The following is a 26,869-nucleotide window of genomic DNA, read 5'->3' as shown; positions in this document are numbered from 1 at the left end:
TAAGTAGTAAGGTCATTACATGCTATTTCCTGTGTTCTGCTACTACATGTCTGCCTGGAAATATGCTTAAAAAACAGATTTTGGCCATTTTTATGGCCTTTTGGGCATTTTTTTTTTTGGTCGCTAATATTGGATACAACATCATCTACTTTAGATATCTAAACCTTTCTGCTTTCAAAACCAAAGCACAGTGTTTGTCTTACTTCAAGATGGCATTCAAAGGTAATTACATCATGGGACCCTATTTTAAACATGAAAACCTCCAGGTCATGCCTCATTTGCCCAGAGGGTTGTTTCTGCAGGGGTGGAGTGAGGGGTACTCTGGTAAGTGCTAGTTAATCTACTAGAGTCCCGCGACGGTAGGACACAGCAGCTTGTCCTCCCAGAACAGGGTTGCATTTGCTGTGGAGAAAGAGGGAGAAAACTTGTGCTGCGTTCTTATAATTAAGATGCAGTCTATTTTGACTGGCTAATTTTAGCAGCATTTGAGTGAGTACTCAAGGAGCTGAAAGAGTAGGGTGCCTTTTAAGGCAAGGAGTTGTCTTGCTTCTCTTCGTTTCCATGAAGGGCACAGCAGGGTATTGCTTTACCAAGCAGCAAAGCGACTTCCTCACCTTCTGTCACTGCTGCTTGATGTCTTAATTACAGGAAGATGTTGATCAACACTGACTTCATTAGAGATGTCATGAGAAAGATATTTATAGGCACAATATGTAGATGTTCACAAAATTGCGAGGTAATTACCTGAAGCATAAACAGTCCTAGAACTGGCAGGTTAATTAGCGCAGTCTGTTTTCGGTGGAGGTGGGCACAGTTACCTGCTGTAGGTTTGGCACATCTGGTACCGAGTGGGATTTTCTTGAACCATTAAAATATTTACAGCAGCTAATGCTCAGCATGGGAGAGGTGACTTCAGAAGAGCAAAACAGCCTCTGGTTGTTCTGCCACCGAAGGCAGAAGGTAGACTGACAACTTGGTTCTTGTTTTTTGCTTCATAACATGTGAATGTTGCTAGTGTTTAGGATGAAGGGAAGGGGGGTTATAATCTCAAAAATCCAAAGGGAGTTTAAGGTTTTGTGTCAATATAACTTTTTTCCCTATTCTGTAAAGTGCTGCTTTTTAAAGACAGTTCCCAAACCCATAGTCTCAAGAATGTGGTTCAATGGTATTCACATACAGTAATGTAACATTCTAAAATTTCACATCTGCTTTAAAAATGAAAACATTCCTGCGTATATAGCAAAATGTCATGAAGGTTTTTTCTAAATTTAATCTTAAACTTCCTTCTAATGCTGCTTTCTTTTGTCTCAGCTAATCCAAATCAGTTCACTGTAAGACAGACTTATGTTTTCTGTGTCTGTTGTGTTCAAAAAGAATCCTGGACCGAAATGGGAGAAATTCTTCAAGGGAGGATGAGAAGCCTGATAATTAACTGATTTCAGTGGCAATGAACACTGATGTTGAGCCTAAAGTCTAAAAGTCACAAATGTACCCTTCAGGAAGAGGGGAAGGCTAAATATTATTAGCTTCTCTGTAGGCAGTTTAGCTGTCTTGTCTCTTATGTTTTAGTTAATAAATACTAATTCCTTTTTATTTGCTTGTAAATAAGTTTCAACAACAGGAAAGGTTGCAAGTATCTCCAACTGCCTTTTCCAAGGTGCTTGTACTGGTACTTAAATGCCTGCTTTTACACAGCTGTTAAAATTACTGTGATTTTAAAATTTACTTATAGTCCCTGAATTCAGTTTAATTCCAAATACTAAATATCTTTGCATCCTCCTGTGTGAAACTTTTGTCTTAAATGCATCATATGGGTAATAGGGAAAAAGCAATTTCAAAAATACTGAAAACAGCATGAAATTTTAATGCTCAGTGTGTAGTCATGGTTAAAAGCAGGTTTAGTCAACTCTTGAAGTTTAAGCGCTTCTGAAGATATTACAGCTATTCTTGAGGCACCCATTGCATTTTAATGGTCTTAAAAATTACTTTTGGTAATAGCAATTTAGGTGTTACATGGCATAGTATCGTATTTTTGTGTTCTACAGTCTTTTCAGGCACAAGTATGATTTTAAAGACTCTGTCAACTGCAAAACTGCTTGTAAAATGGAAAGTTATTTCAATCTAAAAGAATATTGCCCGAAAGACGGATGGTACTGTGTTTTTCTAAAGCTGTAACAGTAAAATAACAATCCACGGCACTTGCAGGGCAATTTTCACATACCAAACCTTTTATAGATATTATATCTGTAAAAAAAGAGTTGGAAGAACAGAAAAATAAAGCTACAAAATAAATCAGCTGTTCAGGTTGTATTTTCTGTATGAAAGCACGTTTTCTGAGGCTGGCAGAACAAGTGCTTACAATAATACTCTTTATTTGGTTTATGTCCTTTTTGTACCTGATTTATCCGTCAACCTCACTTTTTGTCCAGTTAAAAATAAAACCAAACCCAAATTAAGCTACAGTCAGATTTTTAACGTTATCTTTCACTTGAGTCTGTGAGTTTGAGCTCTGAATTTTAGACTAGTGCTTAACTGAGCCACTCTGAATCAAAGCACAGAAATTCAGTATAGTCTTAAGAGGTATCGCAGATGTGTTTGAATCTAACTCAAGTTTGCTGTCACTCCTTTCTAGTTTCTACAACTAGAGATGTCTATCAGGAAGAGCTGAAAATAGTCTGTGAAAGCCCGTCTTATGCTATTTTCAATACAGAGCAATTGTAGTACAAGCCTGCTAATGTAAAGGTTATGCCAAGCTTATCCTAAATTGCACAGCTGTAGTTGTGAATTCAGTCGCACAGGAAACAAGGCAGGACATTTTCCCCTTAAACTGGGTTGCTTAGTTACTCCATTTAAATGTATGGTTCTATGTAGCTCTTTATTAGCAACCTTGTTCTGTAAATCAAGATGTTTAGAGAGACTCTTTCATGGGGTTTCTCTGTGAGTGTTCCCCAGTGAATGAGCAGTGGAAGTACAAAACGTGGAGGTAAGTATAAGGTCTTTCAAAGGACTGTTTCCTTAACGAGCATTTCGGGCATTTCTGAGAATAAAGTGCGTCTGAAATACATTTTCCAGCAGATTTAAATGTGAGGTGCTTTAACCTCAGCCAATGCTAGAGTCTGTCAGAATTTCAGTTCTTGCGTTTCCAATTTATATTAAGCAGAGAACACGCTATCACTTTTCCTGCACATCACAAACTGCCAAGAGCTTTGCAGGGAATTTCAATCTATAAAACCTTGTGGGCTTGAGGTTTTACTGTATTCATTGTTACTCTGTTTTGTGAATCACGTAGTTGTCTTGAAACAGGCTTTCTCAGTAGCTTGTACCCTCTCCGACCACCCCAGCGATTCAGAATCTACCCTCGTGGCACTTGCTGTTCTGGGAACCTTTAGTAAACCAATGCATGCAGGTGTGTTGGCTTTGTTCCACTGTACGTCTCTCTTTGTGGCACATGCACAAACTCTCTTTAATTTCCAGTCAGTGATCAGGCAAAAATCATGTGTCTATTTTATTAATGACTTTCCATTAATTGCTTATATAAAGTGGCCACAGTATTATCAGTGACTCAGGCTTGAGGACTGGATTTAGTGGTTCTCGCTGTACTGAAGACTTTTATGCAAGTGTTTTATGTGCCTAACAGTGCAGAAAAAATGGGGGGGAAAGGCTTTAAATACTTTGACTTCCTTAACCCTCTTTCACAAGCTCTTCTTTCTTTCTCAACGTAGATGGAAAGAGTGAGAGTTGAAGAAAAGAGTATGCTTGAAATTAAGACTGCTGCTTAATGCTTACTGCTCTCCCTGAACTAAGGAGTGCTGCTGAATGCTGAGTGTTTGCTTTGTTTTATTCTCACTAGAGCAAAATTAAAATGCATATAAATGCAGAAGGGAAGAAACAAAACTTTTAAAATCTAGACTTCTAGCTCCACTTCTGGTACTAGAAAACTCCCCTCTGTTCATTTAGGCTTTTCTCTAACTCTGCTCCCACTCATCTGTCTCTCTGGAAAACGCTTTTGGCTTGTTTGCTGCGCTGGGTTTTTGTAGCATCAAATGACTTGTCAGTGCTTCGTTGTTCTAGAGGTTGAATTCCCAGCATTTGGTGTTGAACTATCCAAGGTTTTCTTTATAATCGCACGTATATCAAGCAAAGTGGCTTTGGCATCTCCTTTGTTGCAGAGCACAGGTAGGCAGCTGCGCCTCTAATTCCAGTGTTCAGAGAACGAGTCGGGCAGTTCCTCTGGAAACTGCAGGGGTGGATCAGGGTGTCGAAGCCTCCCATCTCACTTGCCAGTCACTTGTTACCGCTTCATGGTCAGCTGCTATTATTGGAAGAGCTGAGCCAGATTAAAAGACGGCACACAGTCATGTCGTGGGCTTCAGGACAAAATGAGGTGGTTTAGTTCAGATGTCGGTGTGCTCTCCTTTGCCAGGTCAGCAGCAGAGATGACTTTTCCTCCAGCCAGGAGACAGTACGTCCTAAACTGCCATAGTATTTCTGATGAAGTATACCATGGTGTATGTGGTATCAGCCTGAAAACTGTTGCTTGTGTTCATCCATGTCACTTTTAAAGAGGGGTTTAGCTGACTGGTTGTGTATGTTGTTAATGTGCCTTACTGTTATATTTGCACATATGGCTTAAAAATAATCTCGATGCAGTCGATGGTCAGGTCTGAGACATCAGCAGGGCTCTTTGCCTAGAGGCTCCGGCGTTGCAATTGGCCACAAATGACTTTGTTTAAAGATGGCAATCAATTTTAATACTATATTTTCCATGTAACCATTTTTGTTTATTCATAGCACATAGAATAGAATCATTAAGGTTGGAACAGACCTCTAGGATCATCAAGTCCAACCACCAACCCAAGACTACCATGTCTCCTAAACCACGTCCTCAAGTGCCACATCTACACGTCTTTTAAATACCTCCAGGGACGGTGACTCACTACCTCTCTGGGCAGCCTGTGCCAGTGCCTGACCACAGAGTCGTGTGGAAGTACATTGGAATCCTGAACTCACTTTAAATTATTGTTTGCTTCAGTATTTAGGGATAACAAAATGGTTTACTGAAGTCATAGAGGATGTAGAGGGTCAGTCAGGAGTGGTTGGATGCTGTTTCTTCCTGCTCCATGGTGAAGTGGTACCATGTGAACAAGCAGTGACTAGGTTCAGAGTAAGCTTGCTCTAAGATGTTGTAGATGCTATGCACTTCCATGGATTCAGGAAGAGTTTGGACAAATTAAGAGGAAAAAGAAATTAAGAGTTAATACTGTATTCTTGTAAATCTGCTTTTGTAGGCTGTGCTTGAAGACAAGTTTGAGTTTTTCCTGTTGAACACATATGGCTTTATTCAGTGTGTCAGTTGTCAGGCCGTAATTCTGTCCTTTGAGTTCACAGCTTTATTGGAAAGCTGTTGTCGGTGTGACGCACATCACCTTTCAAAATGTTTTCAGTTTGGATTAAGTGTAAAGGTAAATACTGAGTAATTGTTAAGTTTAATGTTGTGAACTTCATTAATACAACACAAGTGGCTGAAGCAAAAATACAGAGTAGTTGCATGGTGTGATTTTTCTGACTCGGGGAAAGCGCTAGGTAAGTAAGGGACTGATGCTGAAGAGTAATAGAGCCTTCTGCAATTATTGATAAAGTTTAGATTTTGATCTTTGTTCCAGAGACAAAATAAAGAATGAAATTTTATTCTGCCAACAAATAAAATAATTTTCTGTGGTAGTTAGTGAGTAGAATTTTTATTTAATAAGTCCTTCAATTCAGGCTGCGTATCTGCTAGGATCTGAGATTTTTGAGATTGCCTGTTGTACTTACCATGACTGTTTAAATGAAACCAAACAAATCTCCTTATCTGAATTTTTCTTTTATATAGTCAATATAAGATAAAATGTAAAATAACTTAGAGTAATAATTGGGCATTTCTGAAGCAGCTGGAGGAAGAGTTGGTGATAAGCATATTGAAGTGGATTTTTTCCAGTTTTAATTTCAGGAGCACTTAGGAGGAGATGACAGTTATTTCACAGAATAATGTCCCCAGAAGGGTTCAGGCTGGCTGTTTGTTTTCCAGGTGAGCGTGCTGTACCCCCTGCAGGGCAGCCACCCCCACCCCCCACCCCTTTTTTTTTTTTTTTGGTCAGGATGAAAATATTTGTCTTTGATGTGGTAGAACTAAGTTATAGAACACATCTTAAAGCTTGCTCTGTTATTGGGACACAAATTCCCTCTCGAGTGTTGTGGGAGACCTTTTTTTGGTTATAGTCACTTAAATTTATGAGGCTTTGTGAGGCAAGCCATTTTCATGATTAAATTTTCAAGCAGGTTGTGATTGTGTGCGTTGCAGTTGTATGACTTAATGATCAGAACAGCCAACTTGAGACACTGCTCCCAACTAAATAAAATTCTTTATTTAGCTAGAGTTTAGGGATATATGAAGTATAAATGGTTAATTTGGGTTTCCAAGTCATTGCGTTTACTAGAGGGAGGTTATGGGCAATTCTTGATCGCTGTGACTACCTCTGGCCTTGTCTCTTTGTTGTCAGACACCTTCTAAAGGTGGGTGAGGCTACAGCCGTCTTCGCAAGGGTATGAACGCGGGGCTTACAGGAAGCGTTACTGAGGAGATATTTGCGAAGGCTGTCTCGGGAGATGGCAGGAGAAAGAGGCTGCCGGAGAGGGGCTGTGAGGATGCAGTTGGCCTTTTGGGCTGGTGGGAACAAGGAGAAGAGAGTTCAGGAGGGGAAGGTGCGCTGCTGTTAGTGGCAGCCCCGCGCCTGGGGAGGTGGTTGGAAGGGCCTTTGGCTGTCGGGCGAGTTAACCCCCGGCTTGGCGCAGGACTGTCTCCGCTCAGGTCTCTAGAGCTCTCCATGTTGCGTGTCCGTTCCCCATGCTTGGAGTTGCTTATTAGCTAATTCAGTGCCATTTGTTTTCATTTTTATAGTTTGTTTTCTTTAGCTGTGAAGTTGGAACAGCGAGCAGACCTCTAAGTAATGCAATAGTTGGATGAGAAGTGGCTTTGAGAGGGCAGGGAGGAGGTGAAAGGACGGTGATCAGGCAGCGCTCTGTTGGCAGAGTGTGGGATTATTCAAGTTGTTTTGTTTTGGCTCAGGCTGTTTGACCTTGCTAAGCATCTTACCTAGAACAATGATTGAGGATTTCCTCTGAGCCATCTCATTAAAAATAATTAGAAATTAAAATAATGAGAATTAGCCATCAGAAACCGAATGGATCTGAGCCATGTAACTGTTCCATGAAGAGTTTGTTAAATAAGATTTTCACTTTGCCTCCAAGGTGATGGGCCCTTTGTTTATCTACCTTTGCCTTGATCATATAACTATAAAGCAAATGCACTAGTTAGATGAAAAAAGTGAAGTTAATGACAGGAACAAAAATGCTTCTCTAAGTTTTTTAGGAAAGCCTTCATAGCTTGTTTTATTTACTAAGTTTTTTTTGCCTGATGCCTACTGCCTTTTCTGTTAGGTGCCTGGGGGGAGGGTACTGCTACATCACGCTTACATTTACCCATGCTGCTGCGTAGGCATAAAACATACCGTGAAAACTGTCCATAGGGAAGCTCATTTATGTAGTGCCTTTTCTGCCTTTCTTAAAGCATGTTCAGTTTAAGGTGATTTGACTTCCATTACTACTCCGTTATTCCCAGGAATTTCAGGGACAACTTGCTTTTTGTTAAGGAAGTTAGAATAAAGAGACCGTGGCTCAGCGTGCCGCTTCTCCCTGCACTTCCAAGAGAGCAGGGGCTCTTTCCGTCGGTGAGACGTGTCAGGCAGCCTCTGTCTGCGCGGTGTTCCCTGCCGCTGCTTGATAGGGCACGGGGCCTCTTTTCGAAGAAGCTACGTGGTGGAAAGAAACCATCCTGTCTTAGCAATTGCAGTAGTTTTCTTAAAAACTTGAATTCTTAGTTAGGTGTAGGTCAGTATTCTGGTAATAATCTGGAGTGTGAAATTGGAATAGTTAAAATATCTAATAGATTTATACTAAGGCCCACAGTCAGATGTAGGGCACTTCAAAACAAAAGAATAGGAAAGTAAAGTCGCTTGTAAATATTTCCTTCAGAAGTCACCCTTGGTCCTGAAATTATCTCTGCTTGGTTATGTTGAATAGAGCAATCTGTTACTGCTGAAATAATTTCTATTGAGGAACATTTAAATAAAACTTGAGAAAAACTGTGCCCTGTTTCATATTGCTGAGGAGTATTTCATGCAATCCTTTTCGTAAGCAAGTAAAGGTAGGTTTCCAAATGCTGAAATAGCATTTCTGTGCTGGTGCTTCTGGGGAAGTGTTCCAGTATCTGCCTTCTCTGACAGTCCCCCCACCAAAAAAAAAAAAATAATTGGGGCTGTTAACGTACTTTTTAAATTTGTGAGCAGCATGCAGCCGCTTCTCCTGTGCACTCAGTGTTCTTTGTGCTGGTATTGCTCTTCAGTTTAAGGAACTCGTTTTTCCTCCTTGATATTTACCCAAGTGTATTTCTAGAAAGCTTTCATTTTCCTACACTAAATAATTCAAGGCTCAGTCATCTTTACTGGATGGACTCTCCATCCTCCTGATGATGGGAATAACCTTTCTGTGCACCTGGCTCAGTCTAAAGATGTTCTTTGTGTATCCTTCCCACCAGGTCTGTCTCATGCCTGGTGATACAACACAGTGCTTGAGCTTATTGCTTATTGCTGCTGCTTATTGATCGTATTTTGCCAAGGGAGAAAAAGGTGTACCACCATGTATTTGCAACATGTAACTTAATTTTAATTAAAAACCTTAAAGACATTGTCTCCCTTTGAATTGGAAATTTGTGTAAGACTACAATTTTATCTGTTCGGTGTATGGTGATGAATGTGAAAATAAATAAGGCTGTGGTGTTATTAGGTTTGGTCTTTGAGAAGGGGAGGGAGAGGTGACAGGCATCTTAAAAAGCACTCTGATACTTGGCTAGTACTGACAGGGTTGAAATTATATGAAATAATCTGTAAACTCTTATCTGTGCAATAAAACTACAGGTTTCCTCAGAAATTTTTTATTGGTGCCATGAGGGTAATTTCTACTGCACATCCTGTTTATTTTTCTTCTTCCCTAGCTATAGAAATAGTTTTGGCTATTGCTCTAATCTCTTCTTTTCATTGAAATTTATCTCATGATAAATTTTATTGCTTCACCTGCTCACACTTGCAATAAATCCTCTGCAAATCACTGAATTTAACTGTATAGTCTGCCTTTTCTCTGAGACCTGCATTTCTTCCAGATTTCAAAGCTGAACATTGATTTTAAACATACTGAATAACTGCTTTGATTATAATTCTGGAAATCCTGATGTGTTTGGAAAGCCAGTGCTGTGAAAAGGCTGCTAACATGTGATTGACTTGTAATTTTGACAGTTTCCTTAGTGAAGAGTAGAACTAGAGGTTGGCCTGTCCAGCAAGGAGAAAACATCATTGTGGGAACAGAGATGATGGGGAAAAAAGCTTATTCAGGTTTCAAAAGAATATTGATTATTCTTTTGGTAAGGCATGTGCGGTTTTTAGAATAAAAAATTGCCCCTGCTTTGGATTTCTTTTTGGTTGTATGTGTGGTGATCGCTGTTGAATGGTGAATAGCAGGGACTATTCATGAAAACGGTGTCTCTGTAGGAGTTTGTGTGGGTGAGCTTTGCAACCCTAACAAAGAGTTTGTAGGTTCAGTTAGCCAAATCCTAAACTTCTAGAAGATTGTAACACATGCCTCTGGAAACGGTTAGAGTTGTCTGTTGTGGTCCTGTTGTTTTTATAGCATCCGGTGAAATCCTCAAGGAATGCCATGCTATCAGTCCTTACCCTTGGTGTTTAAGCGTTTGGTCTTGCATTTGAACTCATCCGATGAATAGCAAAGCTGTTGCTTGATGAAATTACCGTGCCGTGGAGGTGTCCTTTTGAGACTTTGCCTAAATGGAGATCTGAATAAATGCTTTGCTATTTTGATATTCCTTCATAGGTCTTGCCTGTGCTGTGGTAATTATAGTCTGTAATTAGCTGCAGCACAATTCTTTTGAAGTCAACGAATGTGTGATTTTTTACTGTAAGCTGGGAAATAGCATTTTACCTCTGCTTGCTCTTGTGTTTAATTTACAGATGATGTTCTGCTGGGATTTTTGTGTAAACTGTTTAGACCTCTCAAAAGAAAAAAAAAAAATAAATCCAGTGTTTCTTTCCTCGGCAAGAAAGCAGTTAGAGGCTGTAATTTCTTACAAATGGGGTGTAGCCGTCCACGTGGCCGGGGCCGTATCAGGAGGATCAGAGGAGTGTCTGTTTAGCTTTAAAAACGTGGATGGCAATCTCATGTACAGTTCAACATGGTGGAATGAGAAGGAGGATGCTTGTCTCTTGTCACACTGTTTGTGGTGGTGGTGTGGCTCTTCGAAAATTAAAAGTGCTTCTTCATTAACTTTTATTTCTGTGTGCTTTAAAGAGGTAATATTTTTCTGCTATTTAATGTAGAAAACCAAACTGTTCACAAAGTACAGTCATCACATGTAGTATACATGCTTTTATATATTTTAAGACTACCCTATGCATTTACTAGCTCTGCATGTACTGCTTTATGTCTTTGAACCTATCTTTTGAGTAAACCAACAAAATCTTACTTATTTTCTTTCGTTATTCTGCTCTGCTTCCATTGATGACTCTAAACTTTTGACTCCAGACTGGCAATATGAGGGTAAGATGGCAAAATGTAACTTCCTGAACATTGCTCGTCTGTTTTTATTTTTTATTTTCCTTAGAACGTTGCTAAAATTCTGTTCGCTCTCTTTAATTAGATCCTTTTGTTGCAGTTAAATTCAAGTTATTTTTGTTTCTGTTGTGAAGCTTTCATTACGATGCATACTTTTTAATCGTTCCTCAGATATTTCTTTGGATTAAGATACCACTGTATTATCCCTGTCCTGAAGGACTTCTGTTTCACTGAGATCCCTGGTGGTATCTCTAGAGCAAGGGAGGAAGAGGTTTATAGCGTAGCCATCAAACTGTATTGTGGTGGTATGTGACAATGACTCGGGGTGTCTGCGTGTTCATGATGTGAAAAGGAGGGCTCACATAAGAGATAACAAACCATATTACATTTTTGCTTTAAACGTTTGTGTTTGTTTTTAAATATGGATCAGTATCTGAGGTGTACAATATTTTGTCATCAGGTTCTCCTGGGCTTTATAAAAGTTATCAGAGTTAACGGATAAGAAAACAGCTCAGATTTTGATCCTCTGTGAGTGTAACTTAGCGAACAGTTGTAGCTCATACATACATCATGTTTAAGCGAATACTTGCCTTCAGTATGCCGAATATGTTGACTTGCTTTAAAAAACAGCAACCAAACCCCCAGATCCTTCTTCTGGAATTAGAAATAACTTCTCTTTTCATCTTTATAGATTGCAAATTGGCCAGAACAGGTCCTCCAGCCACAATAGTTCCTATTGATGAAGAAAGTCGGAACGGTGAGTGCCCCTCGGTTCCCGCGACGCCCCTTTGGCCACCCCGCGTTAGCTGATCAGGGTGTAGAGGCGCGTGTGGGGGAGTGGCGCGTCCGGCTTGGCGGTGAGGGCCCCTCTGCTTTGACTTTGACCGGTCTCTGGAAACCTGTTAATGGGGGTTGTGGTTGGAAAGGTGACAGCGATCCAAAATGCTGAGAGGTCTCATTTCTTCCTGAAAACTATACATTTTGATGACGCTGATCTTTGACTCTAGGTAGCTCTTGTGAATATGCATTTAGTTTTAATAAGTATTTAAACTACAGGTACTTACTTATAATACAACAGTAGTTTATCTCCCTTGTTGCTAATATGCCAGCTTATTTTTTACTGACTTCTTATGTCAGGATCATGTTGCTGGAGGACAAAATTCTAGTCAATCTTTGTTGTTGTTTTTGGTACAGTTAGGTAAAGGTGAAACCTTCCTTCTCTGAAGCTCCAGAGGAGTGTTCATGCTGCTGTCTCCTGGGTTTCACATGCTGCTTTTAGAAGTTCAAAGCTCAAAGGTTTTTAGTTTTTTAGTTTAGTTTTTTACTTTGAGTTTAGAAGCTCAAAGTTCAGTAACATGAGTTCATGGATACCTCTGAAATGGCAAAACTTGCTTGCATGTAGTCGTGGAAACGTCAAAAGATAATTATTTTTTATATTTTGTTTTTTCTTGTATTCTCGTGTCAGTTTTAGAATTGTTGATCTGTAGTCTTAGTATTGCATTTATGCAGCATACTGTAATGTGATGAAGTGCTTTGCTGTGTTAGAGTCAATGCTTTGTACGGGTGGTTGTTACTCCTGATACTAAATTAGTTGTCTCTCTTGATTTTTGTTTTGTAGGTTGTCTTTAACCTCATAAGCTAGCACAGTTGTGTGCTGGTGTCATTATGATTTGTCACATATGGGTGCTTGAAATGGTGAGCAAAGTCTAGGTCATGCTGGTGGAGCCTCTCTGCTGTTATTCTTGGGGGAACTGTTTGCTGTTAGATTTGCTCAAGGTCATACGGATAAGAGTTATGCAGGTTTTACTGGTAAGAGAATCAAAAAACCAGTTTTTAATACACCTATGTGCTGAAGAGCTCAGTTGGTACTGGAGTGGCTTTTACAAACAGGCTGTTTTCCTCCTCCTGTGCTGATTTTTTTCTTACAGTTATGTCTGCTGAAAGTAAAAAAAAATTATGATCGGTCTCAGCAAAATGAAATTCCCCTGGTAATCGTGTCATGTGCTGAGCAGGACTCCTGTTTTTGTGTATTTTGTTTTTTGTAATTCAGCCTGAATGCTGTAACAGTAACTTATACAGTGCAATATTAATTTAAGTAGAAAGCTGGATCATATTTATACCATACTTATATCAAGTGAAAAAAACCAAAACAACCAAGTTGTTTTTTCTTGGAGTGTTTTAATGATGTGTGAACACAACATTCATGGATAGGTCTTACTCCTTAATAGGAGAACTTGTTTGTAATCTGTGTTGCCGTATTAGTCAACTATCATTAAAATACTTTGGTATATATGGTACCTCAGTAGTTCAAGGGTCCAGAATCAATACTGTGGGTTTTTTCCTTTATCTTTTTTCAATGTATGCACTGCAGAAGGAGTCTTGGGATTTGATGCTTATGAAATAATTGTATCTGTAGGACCTTGTTGTCAAGGCATCAAGTATTCCTGATTACACCTAGGTAGTACTGGCCCGTGTTATAGCACTTTATTCTTACGTGCTGGCAGCACTTGAGTCACTTATCTGGAGAGTGTGGTGAGAACAGCAGCTGAAACTAAGGCCAGATGCTGACCACTGAATTGTTTGAAATATAAATAAAAATTTCGAGAAATTAAAAGCTTGTAGCTCTCTGAATGGTGTAATAAACTGTATTGCAGACACATGCAAAGCTTTTAGGAAATTCACACGTCTCCCCACCATACTCAATTTAACCATCTTTCATGCGGGACCAGTTACATTTGAACAGAGATGTTAACTTCCTAGTTTTTAGCAAACACTGAATCAAGAATTAAAAAGGTGAGAAATAAGTTAATTTATCTATTTCACTATGAATTCTTATGAACCACTAACTCCCATTAAAGAAGTCAAATTGGAAGTAGAGACTTCAGTTCGCATTGTAGCTAATGGAAGCGGCACGCCTCATCTGTAAGTCGCAGTGTGTGTTAAGTAAATGGGTCTCTTGGGAAGCCAGTTCTTGAGTTGAAATGTCCTTAAACCTTTCACTGTCTTTGAAGTGGTATGTTGTATCTTCCCCACAACCAAGCGTGACTGAAATTAATGAAGGTGAAATCTCAGTACGCTGTAGAGGCTCTGTGGTTGAGTCGGCGCTACTACTCGCGTACTTCACGTGAAATAATTGTTTTTCCAGAAGTCTTGCTGAAACTGAATGTAGATATTTTAAAATAGAAGAATAGTTTGTGCGCCCTTCCAAATGCCTTTCAGGTTCGGGGAAATGCTTTAGCTTGCTAGCGTTGAATTTGGCTACATGCTGAATGATGGCTATTGCTGCCACTGAATGTGCGAGTACGCTCCCATGCGCAGGCCTGCACGCACGTACGTGTTGGGGAATTAGACTAACTGATTAGGTAACTCTCTGTTAATTGGATGCTTCCTGCATGCAACTGCACTTTGTGCATGTTTCTCTGTCTTCTCAGTGGCCGTGTTCACATGCTTGCAGAAAATGTTTAAAAGTAGTGTCCGGCCATGCCATCGGTGCTGCAAAATACTGATACGCTATTGTTAGTTACGCTCTTTTAATACGCTGCTGTTTCGGTCCTAGGCAAGCCACCGTGGTACCCTGAGCAGCACGCTTTCGTTGGCATGGCACTGGGTTTGGCTGCAGTTTCAGCTTTGTTCCCTGCAGCGCTGCCCTTGGCCAATTTCTTTGCATGTTCTACGCTACAGCTACCGCTTGAAATAACTGCTGAAAGAAGCAGACTGTGAGCTGATTCATTGCCAGTAGGGCCTCAGAGGTTTACAGAATGAGCCCTGTTATATTCAATAGAAATGGTTTGGTAGCCAGAGCCCGTCTCCTGTAGCCTTGCATCCTTCCTGTGCATTAGAAGATGAATCCGTATAAATGGTAAGGGGTTATAGATTAGTCAAAACAGCTCTGCCACCAAAAGACCTTTGCACAAATCTTGAAAACAAACGGGGTATAAAGGGTAATAAGGAAGGTCAGCTGAAGCAGTGTGTTATTATAAGAAAATATTTTAATACCAGTTTTAGATACACTGGGAGCTGCGGCACAAGGATTGGACATTGCTGTGCATGCAGCCTGAAAGTAAAAATCATGGTGATCGATGCCAGGATCAACAGGGTGAGTGTATTTACTGTGTGTGTGAATTCACTAGAATAGTTTATTAGAAATTATTTCAGATCAATGTCAAAATTGGCATTATATAGTTGGTAAAAGTGATAGCGAAGCTGTAGTTGGACATTTGGGTGATATGCAGATTATATGTTTATACAACATTTCCAATGACCAGAAAACCTTTATATTAGAATTGCCAACAGATGCAGAGAATGAATCTGCCTGTTTTTGTTCTAACATACACAAATATGTCTTGATCACTTAAAGTATTGAATATAATCAGGTTATTTTAATTCCTTGTGCTGCAGTTTTCAGAGGTCTGTTGTTGATGTTGGACTGTCTCTTCTAAGGTTTTAGAAGGAAGATCTCAAAACACTGAGTTAACACCTCTGTGTGAGATTTCATTTCATCCAGTGCATGTACTCATCACATTCTGGCAACTGAACAAACAGAAAATCCTGCTCTTTAGGAGTACATCTTTAGTTCCACTGTGGTGAATGTTGCTTCTGAGCATACTGCGTTCAATCATTTCTAATTCACAACAAGTCTGGACACCAACAAATCTCAGGGAATAAAAATATTTTACAAAATAACTATTCCGTGTTTTCATAGTCAGACAAGCAGTTACCGTGCCTGACCTCTGAAGATCTCCTTGAGAGATCAGCATAGATGTTAGGATTTGACAGTTTCCCACTACTGGATTAATATGTCTTTATATCAAGTAATTTAGATAGTATGTTAGATTATAGTTGTGTTCCTGTGAAGAACCGTAGAAGGGGTGAACTTTAAATTTCTTAAGGTACAAATGAATTATTTTTTCATTTTTTCCTTTGTTTAACTAAAAGGGTCATAGTACTTGAGATATTATTAAAGACAAAATGTAATTCTTCTAGATGTATGGGGTGTTTTTTTATAGGCAAAGAATTATTTTCACCCACAGGGTTTTTTTTTCTTCATTACTGAATTTAAACTTTGTTTTAACTTGTTTTAAAGACTGCCTGAATGAGACTTATTCATACTTCAGACTTTTTCACTGCAACTGCACCCCAAGTATTTTGGGGCCTTCATGACAAGCAGCCTGTGCTTTTTTCCTTAAGATGAGCATACTGGAATGCTACTAGGCTTTGAATCTTTAAAAAGGGTTTTTAATGGAAAGTAGACTGTTGGGAAAATTCTACAAGAGGCAAAATTGAGATCTGCTAGATATAGCTGATTAAAATAGAACTGGGAACAAAATGCAGAGGTCGGGGTGAGGGAGCAAGCAGGCTGCAGCGTTGCAGGCTTCTTGGCAGGGTGTTGGTGACTTCGTGTACGACGAGGGTGCACAGACAGAATAGCTGTACCTCTGTCACCTGCTGCTTGATGTTTGCCTTTAGGTGTTTTATTTCAGGAGAGCTACAAAGTTAATAGAATATGGGCAAGTACCATCCAAATTTTAACAGGTGTTTGTTTTGGATATAGGTTAAATACCTAGCTAATGGTCAAAGTGCTAGCCAGGTGCCATCTTAGATCCGTGTAATTTCAAAAGATCCACCCTAATGTGAAGAAGAATATGAACTGGGGTCTTGGTAATGCATTCCTAACAAAAACTCAGTAGTTATGAATAGTTTGTGTTCTTGCCTATCTGCGGTAAATCAGTAAATGTTGTACTGCTTTTGATTTTATTTTTGATGTTTATTTGTTTCTTCGCCCCCTGCCCTTATGACGGTGTAGAGTGCTAATGAATAGTTGGACCGCTTCCACAAATTACGCGATCTCTCTCTCCTCTCCGTACATAAATCTCTGTAATCGTCTCTGGGGGTGTTTGCTATTTATGCAAACACAGGTAAGTGTGGGAGGGAGCTTTCATGGCTGTAGGTGGGTTTGGTATTGTTTTTTGTATCTTTTCATCTTCCTGCTCTCTTGGCAGCAATTTCTTGTCAGCCTCACTTTCTGGGGAAGCAGGGGATGTGCGATCACTCTACAAATCGCCATCAGTAACTCCCTGCAGCGGGGAATTAAATGGGAAATAAGGCGCAAATAAGCAGCAACCCAGGCTGTGGGGTTTTTTCCTGGTACTCTTGGAGGAATTTAGTTTCAGCTTAATTGTATGTAATGCTGGAGGAATGGACCTGATTGCTAAAGCAAATTGACAATGTCACTGCAAATTTCCATGCCGTACCAAACTATTTTAACTTGATTTTCGGGGCCAATTGACAGGGATTGAAGAAAATGTCTCTAGAAGCACCAAATCTGTAGCCTCTCTTCTGAGACAGGCTTAGGTGTACTAATACATTTCCTATGGACTGTGTTTGATGGCTTCTGAACAGCCATTACTTAATAAAATTTTCAGTGACTGCCGGCGTGGGCAGGAATTGAACTAATGAGCCTTAAACGTTAAAGGTCCTGCTATCCCTCTCCTGCGAGGATTGTGTGCTGGTTCCGGTCTGGCTGCCTTAAGACATTTTGGCTAAGGGGAAAATTGATTTAGTAAAATACCATTTTCTGATTTGGAACGTTGCTGTGGTTGAACACAGGCACAGTGAGAACAGCATTTCTGAAGAGCTGCACCTCTGTGGGCTTTTCCTGCTCTTCCCTTCTGTTTCAGAAAAAGGACGAATGAATGACTTTGCGGATGAAAAAGTGTTTCAGCAGCTTACTTTCTTCAAATACATCTTTCCCACAGAAATTATGTCTCTGTTACCATTGCTGTTTTGAAATTCTTTTGTCTGAGTATTTTTTTTTGTTTTGCAGCTGAATTTTGAACATGCCACCAAGGCTATATAATTGTAAAATACCATTTAATTTTTTTTTTTTTTCAAACATTCAAAAGTCCCCTTCAAGTCTACTCAGGGTGTTTGGGTTACTGAAGCCCAGTGTGGTTTTTCAGCAAATACTCAGATTTAACTGTGAGAAGTGTTGTGTTATTTTACATCCTAAGAGTTACTGGGTTCGAATTAGCAGAACTAAAGCTCTGCAGCAATTAATCTCGGCGTTTGGCACTGTAAAGACCTACGTATCGGAGAGAGCAGGCTGAGATGAGAGGCATTAAACGTGTAAAGGAGTTTCAACTGCTAGCCTCCTGCACTTTCTGGTAACTCTCTTTACATGTGTGTGGCGAATGTACAAACCAAGATAAGTTAGGAGACTGTTCTGTAAAGTTTTGCACAGTCACGTCCATTTAATTAAAAGCTGATGTTTGTTTATATACAGACAAGTAAAACGATGCATCTCAAGCTGCAGCTTTCTGCTTTTTGTTAGGAAGAGAAGCGGTAGGAAGGGAGGGAGGTAATGCCTGTTTCATGGTAGCACAGCATGCTGTTCTAGAGACGTCCCCAGTGGAAGGAAGCAGTCTAAGCCTGGTTAAATAGCTGCTTCTGTAGAAGGTTGCCACGTGGAGCATGCAGGTTCATGTGTCTGTAGGCCTAGTTAAGTCTTCACGTTGTGCGTAGGGCTCACTCCTTTGAATGTTCCACTGTCTGCAATAGCTTTCTGTTTACTAGGAATTAGATGAGTCAGCTGACACACAATGCGGGGGGAAGTTACAAATTAAGGTGAGTTGAAGACAGCCTTGTGTACTCAGCTCTAAGTCTTGTTTAGGTGCTATTCCATGGGGATTAACAGGACTAAAATAGAGCAGAGCTTTTAGCCTGCTCTGGGTTTTAGCTCTGGGTTTTTTGCTACATTAGGGAGGACGTGATTTTCTTTTAAGCTGTGTGGGTGCTGGCATGTTGTATAGAGGTGTTAGAATTTATAAAAGTATATATTCCTGTAAGTTATAGGTTACTGCCTTCATGAGACTCTCAATCTTTAAGTTTAAACCCACACATTTTCAGCTATTACTTGTTATGTTCAAAAAATCAACTTTATAGGTAGCATTATGAGAGAAGAGTAATCTTAGTTTTACTATTTCAAGTGATTCTGAGAAAAAGGCGTCTCAAGTCTGGGATGTCTGTGTGGATGTGGAAAGCTGTGGACATTGTCTACTTGGACTTCAGTAAGGCCTTTGACACTGTCTCCCACAGCATTCTCCTGGAGAAGCTGGCTGCTCACGGCTGGACAAGTGCACTGTGTGCTGGGTTAAAAACTGGCTGGATGGCTGAGCCCAGAGGGTGGTGGTGAATGGAGTCACATCCAGTTGGTGGCCGGTCACGAGTGTTGTTCCCCAGGGCTCAATGCTGGGGCTGGTCCTGTTTAATATCTTTATCAATGATCTGGATGAGGGGATCGAGTGCCCCCTCAGTAAGTTTGCAGGTGACACCAAGTTGGGCAGGAGTGTTGTTCTGCTGAAGGGCTCTGCAGAGGGACCTGCACAGGCTGGATCTATGGGCCAAGGCCAGTTGTGTGAGGTTTAACAAGGCCCAGTGCCGGGTCCTGCCCTTGGGTCACACCAACCCCAGGCAGCGCCCCAGGCCTGGGGCAGAGGGGCTGGGAAGTGCCCGGCGGAGAAGGCCCTGGGGGGGCTGGCTGACAGCCGGCTGGGCATGAGCCAGCAGTGCCCGGGTGGCCAAGGAGGCCACCAGCCCCCGGGCTTGTGTCAGCACTGGTGTGGCCAGCAGGAGCCGGGCAGGGATGGGGCCCCTGTGCTCGGCACTGGGGAGGCCCCACCTCGAATGCTGGGCTCAGGTTTGGGCCCCTCGGGACAAGAAGGGCCTGGAGGGGCTGGAGCGTGTCCAGAGAAGGGCAGCGGGGCTGGGGCAGGGTCTGGAGCACAAGTGTGCTGGGGGGCGGCTGAGGGGGCTGGGGGGGTTTAGCCTGGAGAAGAGGGGGCTGAGGGGAGCCCTTCTCGCTCTCTGCAGCTGCCTGAGAGGGGTTGTAGCGAGGTGGGGGTCAGTTTCTTCTCCCTAGGATGAGAGGAAACGGCCTCAAGCTGCGCCAGGGGAAGTTTAGGTTGGATGTTAGGAAAAACTTCTTCACCAAAAGGGCTGTCAGGCACTGGCACAGGCTGCCCAGGGAGGTGGTTGAGTCTCCATCCCTGGAGGTATTTAAAAGAAGGGTAGATGTGGTGCTTGAGGCTATGGTTTAGTGGTGGCCTGGGCAGTGATAGGTTAGCGGTTGGACTCGATGATCTTAAGGGTCTTTTCTAACTTTAATGATTCTATGATTAATTTTATGATGTGGAGGGGGAAAAGAGACCAAACTGTAAAATACTGCAATTTTGTATTGATTTTTCATAGTTTCTGTAAGTGCAGTTTGAGGACTCTTTACATTTAACTTTTGGTTGGTGCACAATTTCTATTGTAGCAGCTAACAATTACATTTCTATAAAGGAAAAAAAAACCCACCCAAATTATTAGCTTATATGTTGTTATCCTTCCTGTGAAATGTTTCAGTTGATTTCCAGTCTAAGTTATGCAACTGTCTGTTGAGTGTCCACACATAGATTTTTCTCACACCTTTAGACAGTCTTGCAGCTTACCAAAATATTTTTGAATGTTTTTCACCAGCTGTGGAAACTATTTCTTTTCAAATATACCTTCACCAGTCTGGAGTCTGGTTTGGGTAGCAATAGAGATGTGGTATGTTGTGTGTCTATATGATAGTATAAGGTAAGCTATTGCAGACAATAAGTCTTTGACTTAAATATTATCTTGCTGTACAAGGGAAAGAGGAGTTCAATCATCTTTGCTTCTAAACCACCAACTTTTTTTCAGTTGCAAAACTAATTGCTGTTATTGTACACATACTGCCGCTTTCTCAGGTCCCATGTACACACTTGAGAATACTTAAATAAGTCTAGATACTTGTCAGCCCAGGATTGCAGTTCAGTCTAGTGATATCAGTAGCTATCGATGCAATCTAGATGGCTAATATGATTGTAGCATTGGGTGTCAGTAGTCTTTTGATGAATTTGTTCGCACTGATGCTATTCTGTGATCATTAATACTGGGTCTGTGCAACATTAGATTAGTCAGCAGTACAAATCTGATCTGGATCAGGCCCAGGCACATAATAACATTTTGTCTAATTAAGACATGCACTATGGAGTTTATTCTGGCTTTGTTTTTATACAGGAAGAAAGGTGATACATTAGATCTAATATCTGCCAGATTAAGTAACTTCTGTCAGGAGAAGTTAGTTTCAGAATCTTTTGGACAAATTTTAACCAGAGGAGGGGAATTGTGTTGATATGTGTATGCCACGTAGCTGCACAGTGCTAGGGCTGCTTCTAAGGGCCAAAGAGCGAATATACCACATTACAGGGCACTGTATAGTTCAACCTCATCTTCCCACACTCACACTGACGTGAGAGCCTGGGTGTTTCCTATTGATGCTTTTCTAAGCCATCCAGATGAACTACTGTTGCATGGGCTGTTTTAGATTGAGTCTAGATGTGGCTCTGAAGATCCAGATTCTGAGACTGTCTGAAAAGAAAGCCCACAGCCCTGGCAAGCACTGGCTCTAGTTATGGATCATTTGGGGCATTCCTGTGCCATTTAGGCTTTGGGGTGGGAAGCGTGCAGCAGGGTGCAAGTGCAAGAGTATTAAGAGACACCCACTTGCATCTGACTTGGTTTATCCTCCACACGCGAGGATTTTCTGAATACTCTGGTCCAAGCGCTGTCTTCAAATTTCTCCGTAATGGAGGAAAATTGGCTAATATGCCATAGTTTAATAATGTAATTTTAGACTATTCCTCTTTTTCTGTCACCGCTTGCATACGTAGTTGCCAGAGATAGAAATTTCCTTGTTTTGTATTCAGAGATACAGCTAATTAAGTGTAAGGCTTATTTGGTCTTAATCAGCTGTCTCAAGAATCATTGTTAAATGCAACAACAGGAATACTATCAGAGCATAACAAATTTATATTTCAAGAAAGGGTAAATTGCCTGGAAGAGTGTAGCTGTGGTTCCTGTCAGGTGAGAAGGCTTAGAGCTGAGCAGATAGAGGGTAAGTACAGGAATTAGAAGTTAGAAAATTCTCTTATACTCAGCTAATAAATGTCTTCAAGACGGAGCTTGGAATACTTTTTTTGTAATTTGTACTTGCGGTTTTCCTCCTGTTCTTCACATTATCAGTGGGCTCATACATGTTGGTGCTTAACTTGTCATCTTAACTTGTTTAAATCAAATTGTAAACTAGTGCAAGAAAGTGTAATTTCTTAGCTGACAATTTGATTTAGTTTATAAATTAATGAGATGGGAAGAGAGGACTAAATTTATGGAAATTTTTTTTGTTTCATTCAAGTCTGTTCATTTCCATTTTGAAATTATACTTTCTTAGGATTTTGGTATTAACGAATTCATTGAAAAGTCATGAATCAATTTGGTGTCTAATGCTATTTTTATACCACTGATTTAAATTCGCGCTCATGTGTTTTTCATGGAGGACAAATGTATAAAGACTGAAGAAGCTGTAAAATGGATGAGCTTATTACTCCAGTTCTATTCATGAGCACAGACATTAGCAGTGGCCAGTATTTAAGCAGACCTTATCTTAAAGACCTCTGGAATTCTCCTTTTTCAGTAATTTGTTTTTAATTATGTCTTTTAAGAAAAAAAAAATTCATGTGCTAGAAAGCAGGAGATAATTTGGAGTAGAAGTAGGGGAGCAAAGAAGTCCTTTTAGAAGGGATTAATTTATTCTTAAGGATAGAAAATAGAGTTAGTAAGTGATAGAGCCGGAATTATTGAAAACATTTTTGTGCTGTCAGCTGCCTAGAAAATTATCCTAACCTGGTGTTGGTACTCTTGGGGGGAGGTGAAATAGATGTCCTTAAATTACCTTCAGGGATGACAGGTTTTTCCCCTTATTTTCATGATTAACCATCTCATCTACCTCGCAGGCTCTTAGGACTTGTATGCAGGCCTATCAAAGCTATTTTGTTTTTCGTTGTTTGTCTGTGCAGACATTCAGGTGTCATGTCTTGGCTCCGGTTGTATCTGCTGAAATCTGCTGCTGCCAACCTGCAACTGTCTTGTACCCACAGGCACTAATTCAACTGCAAGTCATTGAGTTTTATTCACTAAACATTGAATAACTGTAGGAGTAATTAGCAGATCAGGCAAGACCACAGGTCTTCCCTAGTATTGATGTTTAAAATGACAAAAATTGGGACTTCAACTCCATTTTGCAGCAGGTACATTTTTTTGTGAAAAATGTGAAAATTATGCTCTCTAATACCCTGGCCTTTTCAAAATGCATTTGAGATTTACTTTTTTTAGTGGAAATTCTCCTCAGAGTGAATTAAAATTTTCTGAACAGCTCATCTTTGACAGTTTGAGTATTCAGAATAAAATATTCAAGTTATAGTACTTGATCCAGTCATTCCCAGGTTGTCAGTTTACCTTTGCAAATGAAGAACTGCATATTTCAACAACTTATTTCTTTCATATAATTTTGAAACGTTGAATGTCATTTTACTAGTAATATTCTTTGACTCTCTCCTCCTTTACAATTCCAGAAAAGAAAGGATAGGAATATTTAATCCTTTTTAAGCCTACTTAAAATCAGTTTTCCTCCGGGCAGTGGGAGGTGACTGTTGTGATCAATCCTCTGGTCCTAATTGCCAGAACTGTGATGTCGTGCTTTGTAAGTGTTTTGGTATCGCTGTATCTTTGGAGTTACTGTTTAACTAACATGTGGACCCACAGGAGATGAACAGAGAGCTCTTTTTCTCTTTCTGTCAAGTGAAGAGGGGGCACCAGTAACCTTTGAAAGAAATGTTTTGAAATCTATGTTCACAGTGCATTCAAAATATAAGCAGAATTCATTTCCATGGCATGGTTTTGAATACAGAATACTGTTTTCCACAAACTACATGTCGAACTGGATATTTCACTTCCTTTTGTCATGGCTAAAAACGGGTACTGTGAAAATCCTTTCAGAAGCAAGAGTGGCATGTATAGGTCAGCCCACAAAGTTAGATGATGCGTTTAAATATTTATCTGCTGCTTTTATTGGCACGACTTAAAATTAATTCTTGCTAAGTTCTTTTATGAAACCTTTCCTCTTGTGGAAACATGGTTTACATTTGGCACGCTGCTCATCGGGAAGAAAATCTCTTCCCTGGAGCATGTCACTGTCATTGTAGTGGCTCTTTATTACTGTTACACCACCCACCACCAAGTCAGACACTCTTGTTTTATGTTCTCTGCTGCCTGTTCCTATAAGCCACTATCTTACCCTGGTGTGGGGATTGGTGGCATTTATGTGAATGCCAAGACAAACGAGTGGCAGAGCCAGGAATAGATTTAAGCATCTGGTAGCAAGGGGCGAGGGGAGAAGTATTTTTGCTGAGTTTCACAAAAGTATGAAACAGGGTTCAAAGCCGGAATATAGGGTTTATTGGTATGGGTGAGCCTGCCTCAGCCACCTTCTAGGCGAGATCAAACCTGGGTCTGTTCTGCATGTCCCAGTGGCCCTGCCCGAGGCAGTGTGAATGTAGTGACTGCTGTGGAGATCTCGCAGTGTTGAGAGCTCAGGTCTCCTCTAATGCCACTGGCAAAGGTCTGCCACTGATGTTGGAGCGGATGGATCATCTGTTGCCTTCTGGGGAATGGCCTTCCATGTGTTTTCTGTGTCAAACAGTAAGAGTTCCTACCTGCAGCTCAGAATTCATTCATCTTCTTCATTTAGCTCTTTTGAGCTCTTGTTGGGCAGGTGCTCTTGTTCCTAAAGGCCCTGGCTCTGCTGGCGCCTGTGCACTTGAGCTACTTGATCTCAGAATCATCTGTTCTTACCCACTCGGTCTCTGTTGAGCTGAACTGACTTGGCTCACAAAATTCACCTCTTGTTCAACTCAGTCTTGTGTATGGTAAGAGCACGTTCCTCAGTTCTGTATGCTTTTGAATTTTTGAATTGGATTAATTTACAATTAATCCAATGTAAAGCATAAGTTGATTTTTTTTCTATCCATGTGAACTAAGACGAATTTGGACTTGTCAGACGCTGCAGCTATTTTCTCATCCTTTTGCTAATACTGCCAAGAAATATTTTTCACTCAGCTGGAAGTGCTCACTTGATTGAGTTGGAACAATCTGTGTGCTCAGATTCTGATGATGGTTTGGGGTATGCCATTGATTGGACATACTGAAGAGAGATGCTGACCGGAGGAAACCCTTGAGAGTGAGGTGTGTTCTGAAGGTAGGGGTAGGCTCATCAGTGGGGTCCTCTGTTCTGTTCCACGTCATGTCTGTCAGTGATGGTCCTGGTTTACTAGATCCCATTAAATAGTTTGTTAGGTGTAGTAAAAGTGCTAGGAAGTATTAGTGTAGCTAACCAGAATCTGCTAACTAGAGCAGTGTGGTGTGGCTAAGGTGGGGTGACCCCAACACTGGTGGGGCAGCGTCCCCACTGACAAGGACTCAGTCCCACAGGACCTGAGCGGGATGGGCAAAGCAGGGGTGGTGGTAACAGGGTCAGTCAGCAGTTGTGATGGAGGAGGCCTGGGTCTGCATGGAGAGCCCGCTTCTTGCATGGAAACATGGGGTGTGAATTTGTGGTAGGACGTGTTCACGTACCATTGTACAAATGGTAAATAATCTGTAATACTTTGAATTGAAATGACTTAGTTGGAGGATGTAACACAGTATTGCCCTCATTTACGTCATGACAATGCTGAACTCATCACCTTTCCTTAATGTCTTGATAGAAAGAAATGAGTTTAAGTCTTTGTAAGTTCCTGCCAGGCTGTAAAGATGTTTACAGCATATGTTGGTGCTGTAACATTTTTGTGTGTAGAGGGTGTCAGCCTTCAAGACTGGTAGCCAGTTGTGAGTATTATTTACAGCTGTAGGGACTGTGTTTGTGTGATAATGCTTGTGGAAAGAGTAATTTAGTAAAATGTCTCGTTTACCTATTTTTGTTTTTAATTTTTTTTTTCTGACAACTCTCTTGTAGCTGAGGGTTTGGTTTTTGTTTGGCTGTTTGTTTTTAAAGAGCTGACATAGTTTATTTAGCATTGTTCGTATTTTCTTAAATTTATTTTTACTCTAAGCTCCCTTCCCCACCTATCCGAGGTAAATTATTTGAATGACAAAATGATCTGGCTGTTGCAGAGCTGTAGTAAAAATTATCTCAAATTTATGAAAATAGATGTTTTGGTTGCATATAATAAGTTTCTGAAAATATTAATTTGAACAGTTGTTTTTAAATATTGTTTCCATGGTAATAAAGATAGGCAAGAGATTCAGCGCCTTTTTAACTATTTTACTATCTCTGATTTTTAGGAGTCCTTATGACATGCCTTCAGAGAGTACAGTGAGGTTTTTCCTCTGGTTTTATGAGTGAATTATAATGGAACCTTATACCAGGAAATACTGTCTGCAGCACAGGTCTGGAAGCAACGTTGCATGTGTGAAACGCTGTTCAGACCGGCACGCTGCTGCTGCAAGCCTGTAAGGAGGCCTGCAGGCAAAGCTGGCTGCGCTGCTTCGGACTGAAGCAGTGTTTCTGCACAGCGCTGTAAGCTGGCGGCCGGATTCACGGTGTGCTCAGTCTAACCTTAGCTTGGGCATTGCTTTGCCGTAGATGATTTGGATGCATCCCAGAATACTTAAATGTGGAGAGCCAACGTCACTTAGTGGAACCTACTTTTGTGGATAGGTATCTAAGAAGCTTTTTTGAAAGATTGAGCGCGTTGGGTTTGTAAGCCTTGTTGGGTTCGTAAGCCTCCTTGGCTTTGGTGATGGCCTGGGGTCTGAGCCACTGCAGTTCTTTTCAAAGTCCACTTGACACCAGGTGATAGGTTTGACAGTGTGATGGGATCCCAAATTGGTCTCCTTTCTTTCTCTTCTGTGTCAAATGAATCCCCCGCTTTACCTTGTTAGAAAACAAAGTGTTTTATTAAAATGCACAAAACAACTAAAAATGACAGCTCGTTAAGCAAAAGGACTGTGGAGATCCTGAAAGAGCAAAGAAGGGTTTGCGAGCAAGTCTCATCGTGGTAACCACAACGTATGTCCTTTCCAACAGTGTTCGTTGTTTAGCTGGTATCCCAGATTTGGGGAAAAAAAGTTGTGCTCAGGTCCTCCTTGAATGATCGAGAAAATGTTTTGTCTGTAGGGCTTAAGGTTCAAGTGCTGGCAGGCCTGCTCCTCTGGCTTCTCCTGGTTTCTTCTTGCCGCTCAGCATGTTCAGTTG

General features: G+C 40.7%; 1 protein-coding gene across 5 annotated transcripts in view; it reads left to right on the top strand.

The window, feature by feature from the left end:
• Nucleotides 1-26,869, top strand: part of PCDH15 (protocadherin related 15) — an 826,977-nt gene that overhangs the window by 464,488 nt on the left and 335,620 nt on the right. For 3 of the 5 annotated variants that reach the window (XM_064464573.1, XM_064464572.1, XM_064464571.1), the window contains exon 8: nt 11,408-11,473. In XM_064464573.1, the coding sequence (XP_064320643.1) occupies nt 11,408-11,473 (66 nt within the window). Of the gene's footprint in view, nt 1-10,686; nt 10,702-11,407; nt 11,474-26,869 lie in introns of all 5 variants that reach the window. The other 2 variants (XM_064464569.1, XM_064464570.1) reach the window with 1 other exon arrangement.

The sequence above is a fragment of the Phalacrocorax carbo genome, chromosome 13, assembly GCF_963921805.1.
Source record: "Phalacrocorax carbo chromosome 13, bPhaCar2.1, whole genome shotgun sequence".
In the NCBI taxonomy this organism is placed as follows: domain Eukaryota; kingdom Metazoa; phylum Chordata; class Aves; order Suliformes; family Phalacrocoracidae; genus Phalacrocorax; species Phalacrocorax carbo.
The sequence above is the reverse complement of the archived record's forward strand: the minus strand, read 5'-3'. Positions and strand labels throughout refer to the sequence as shown.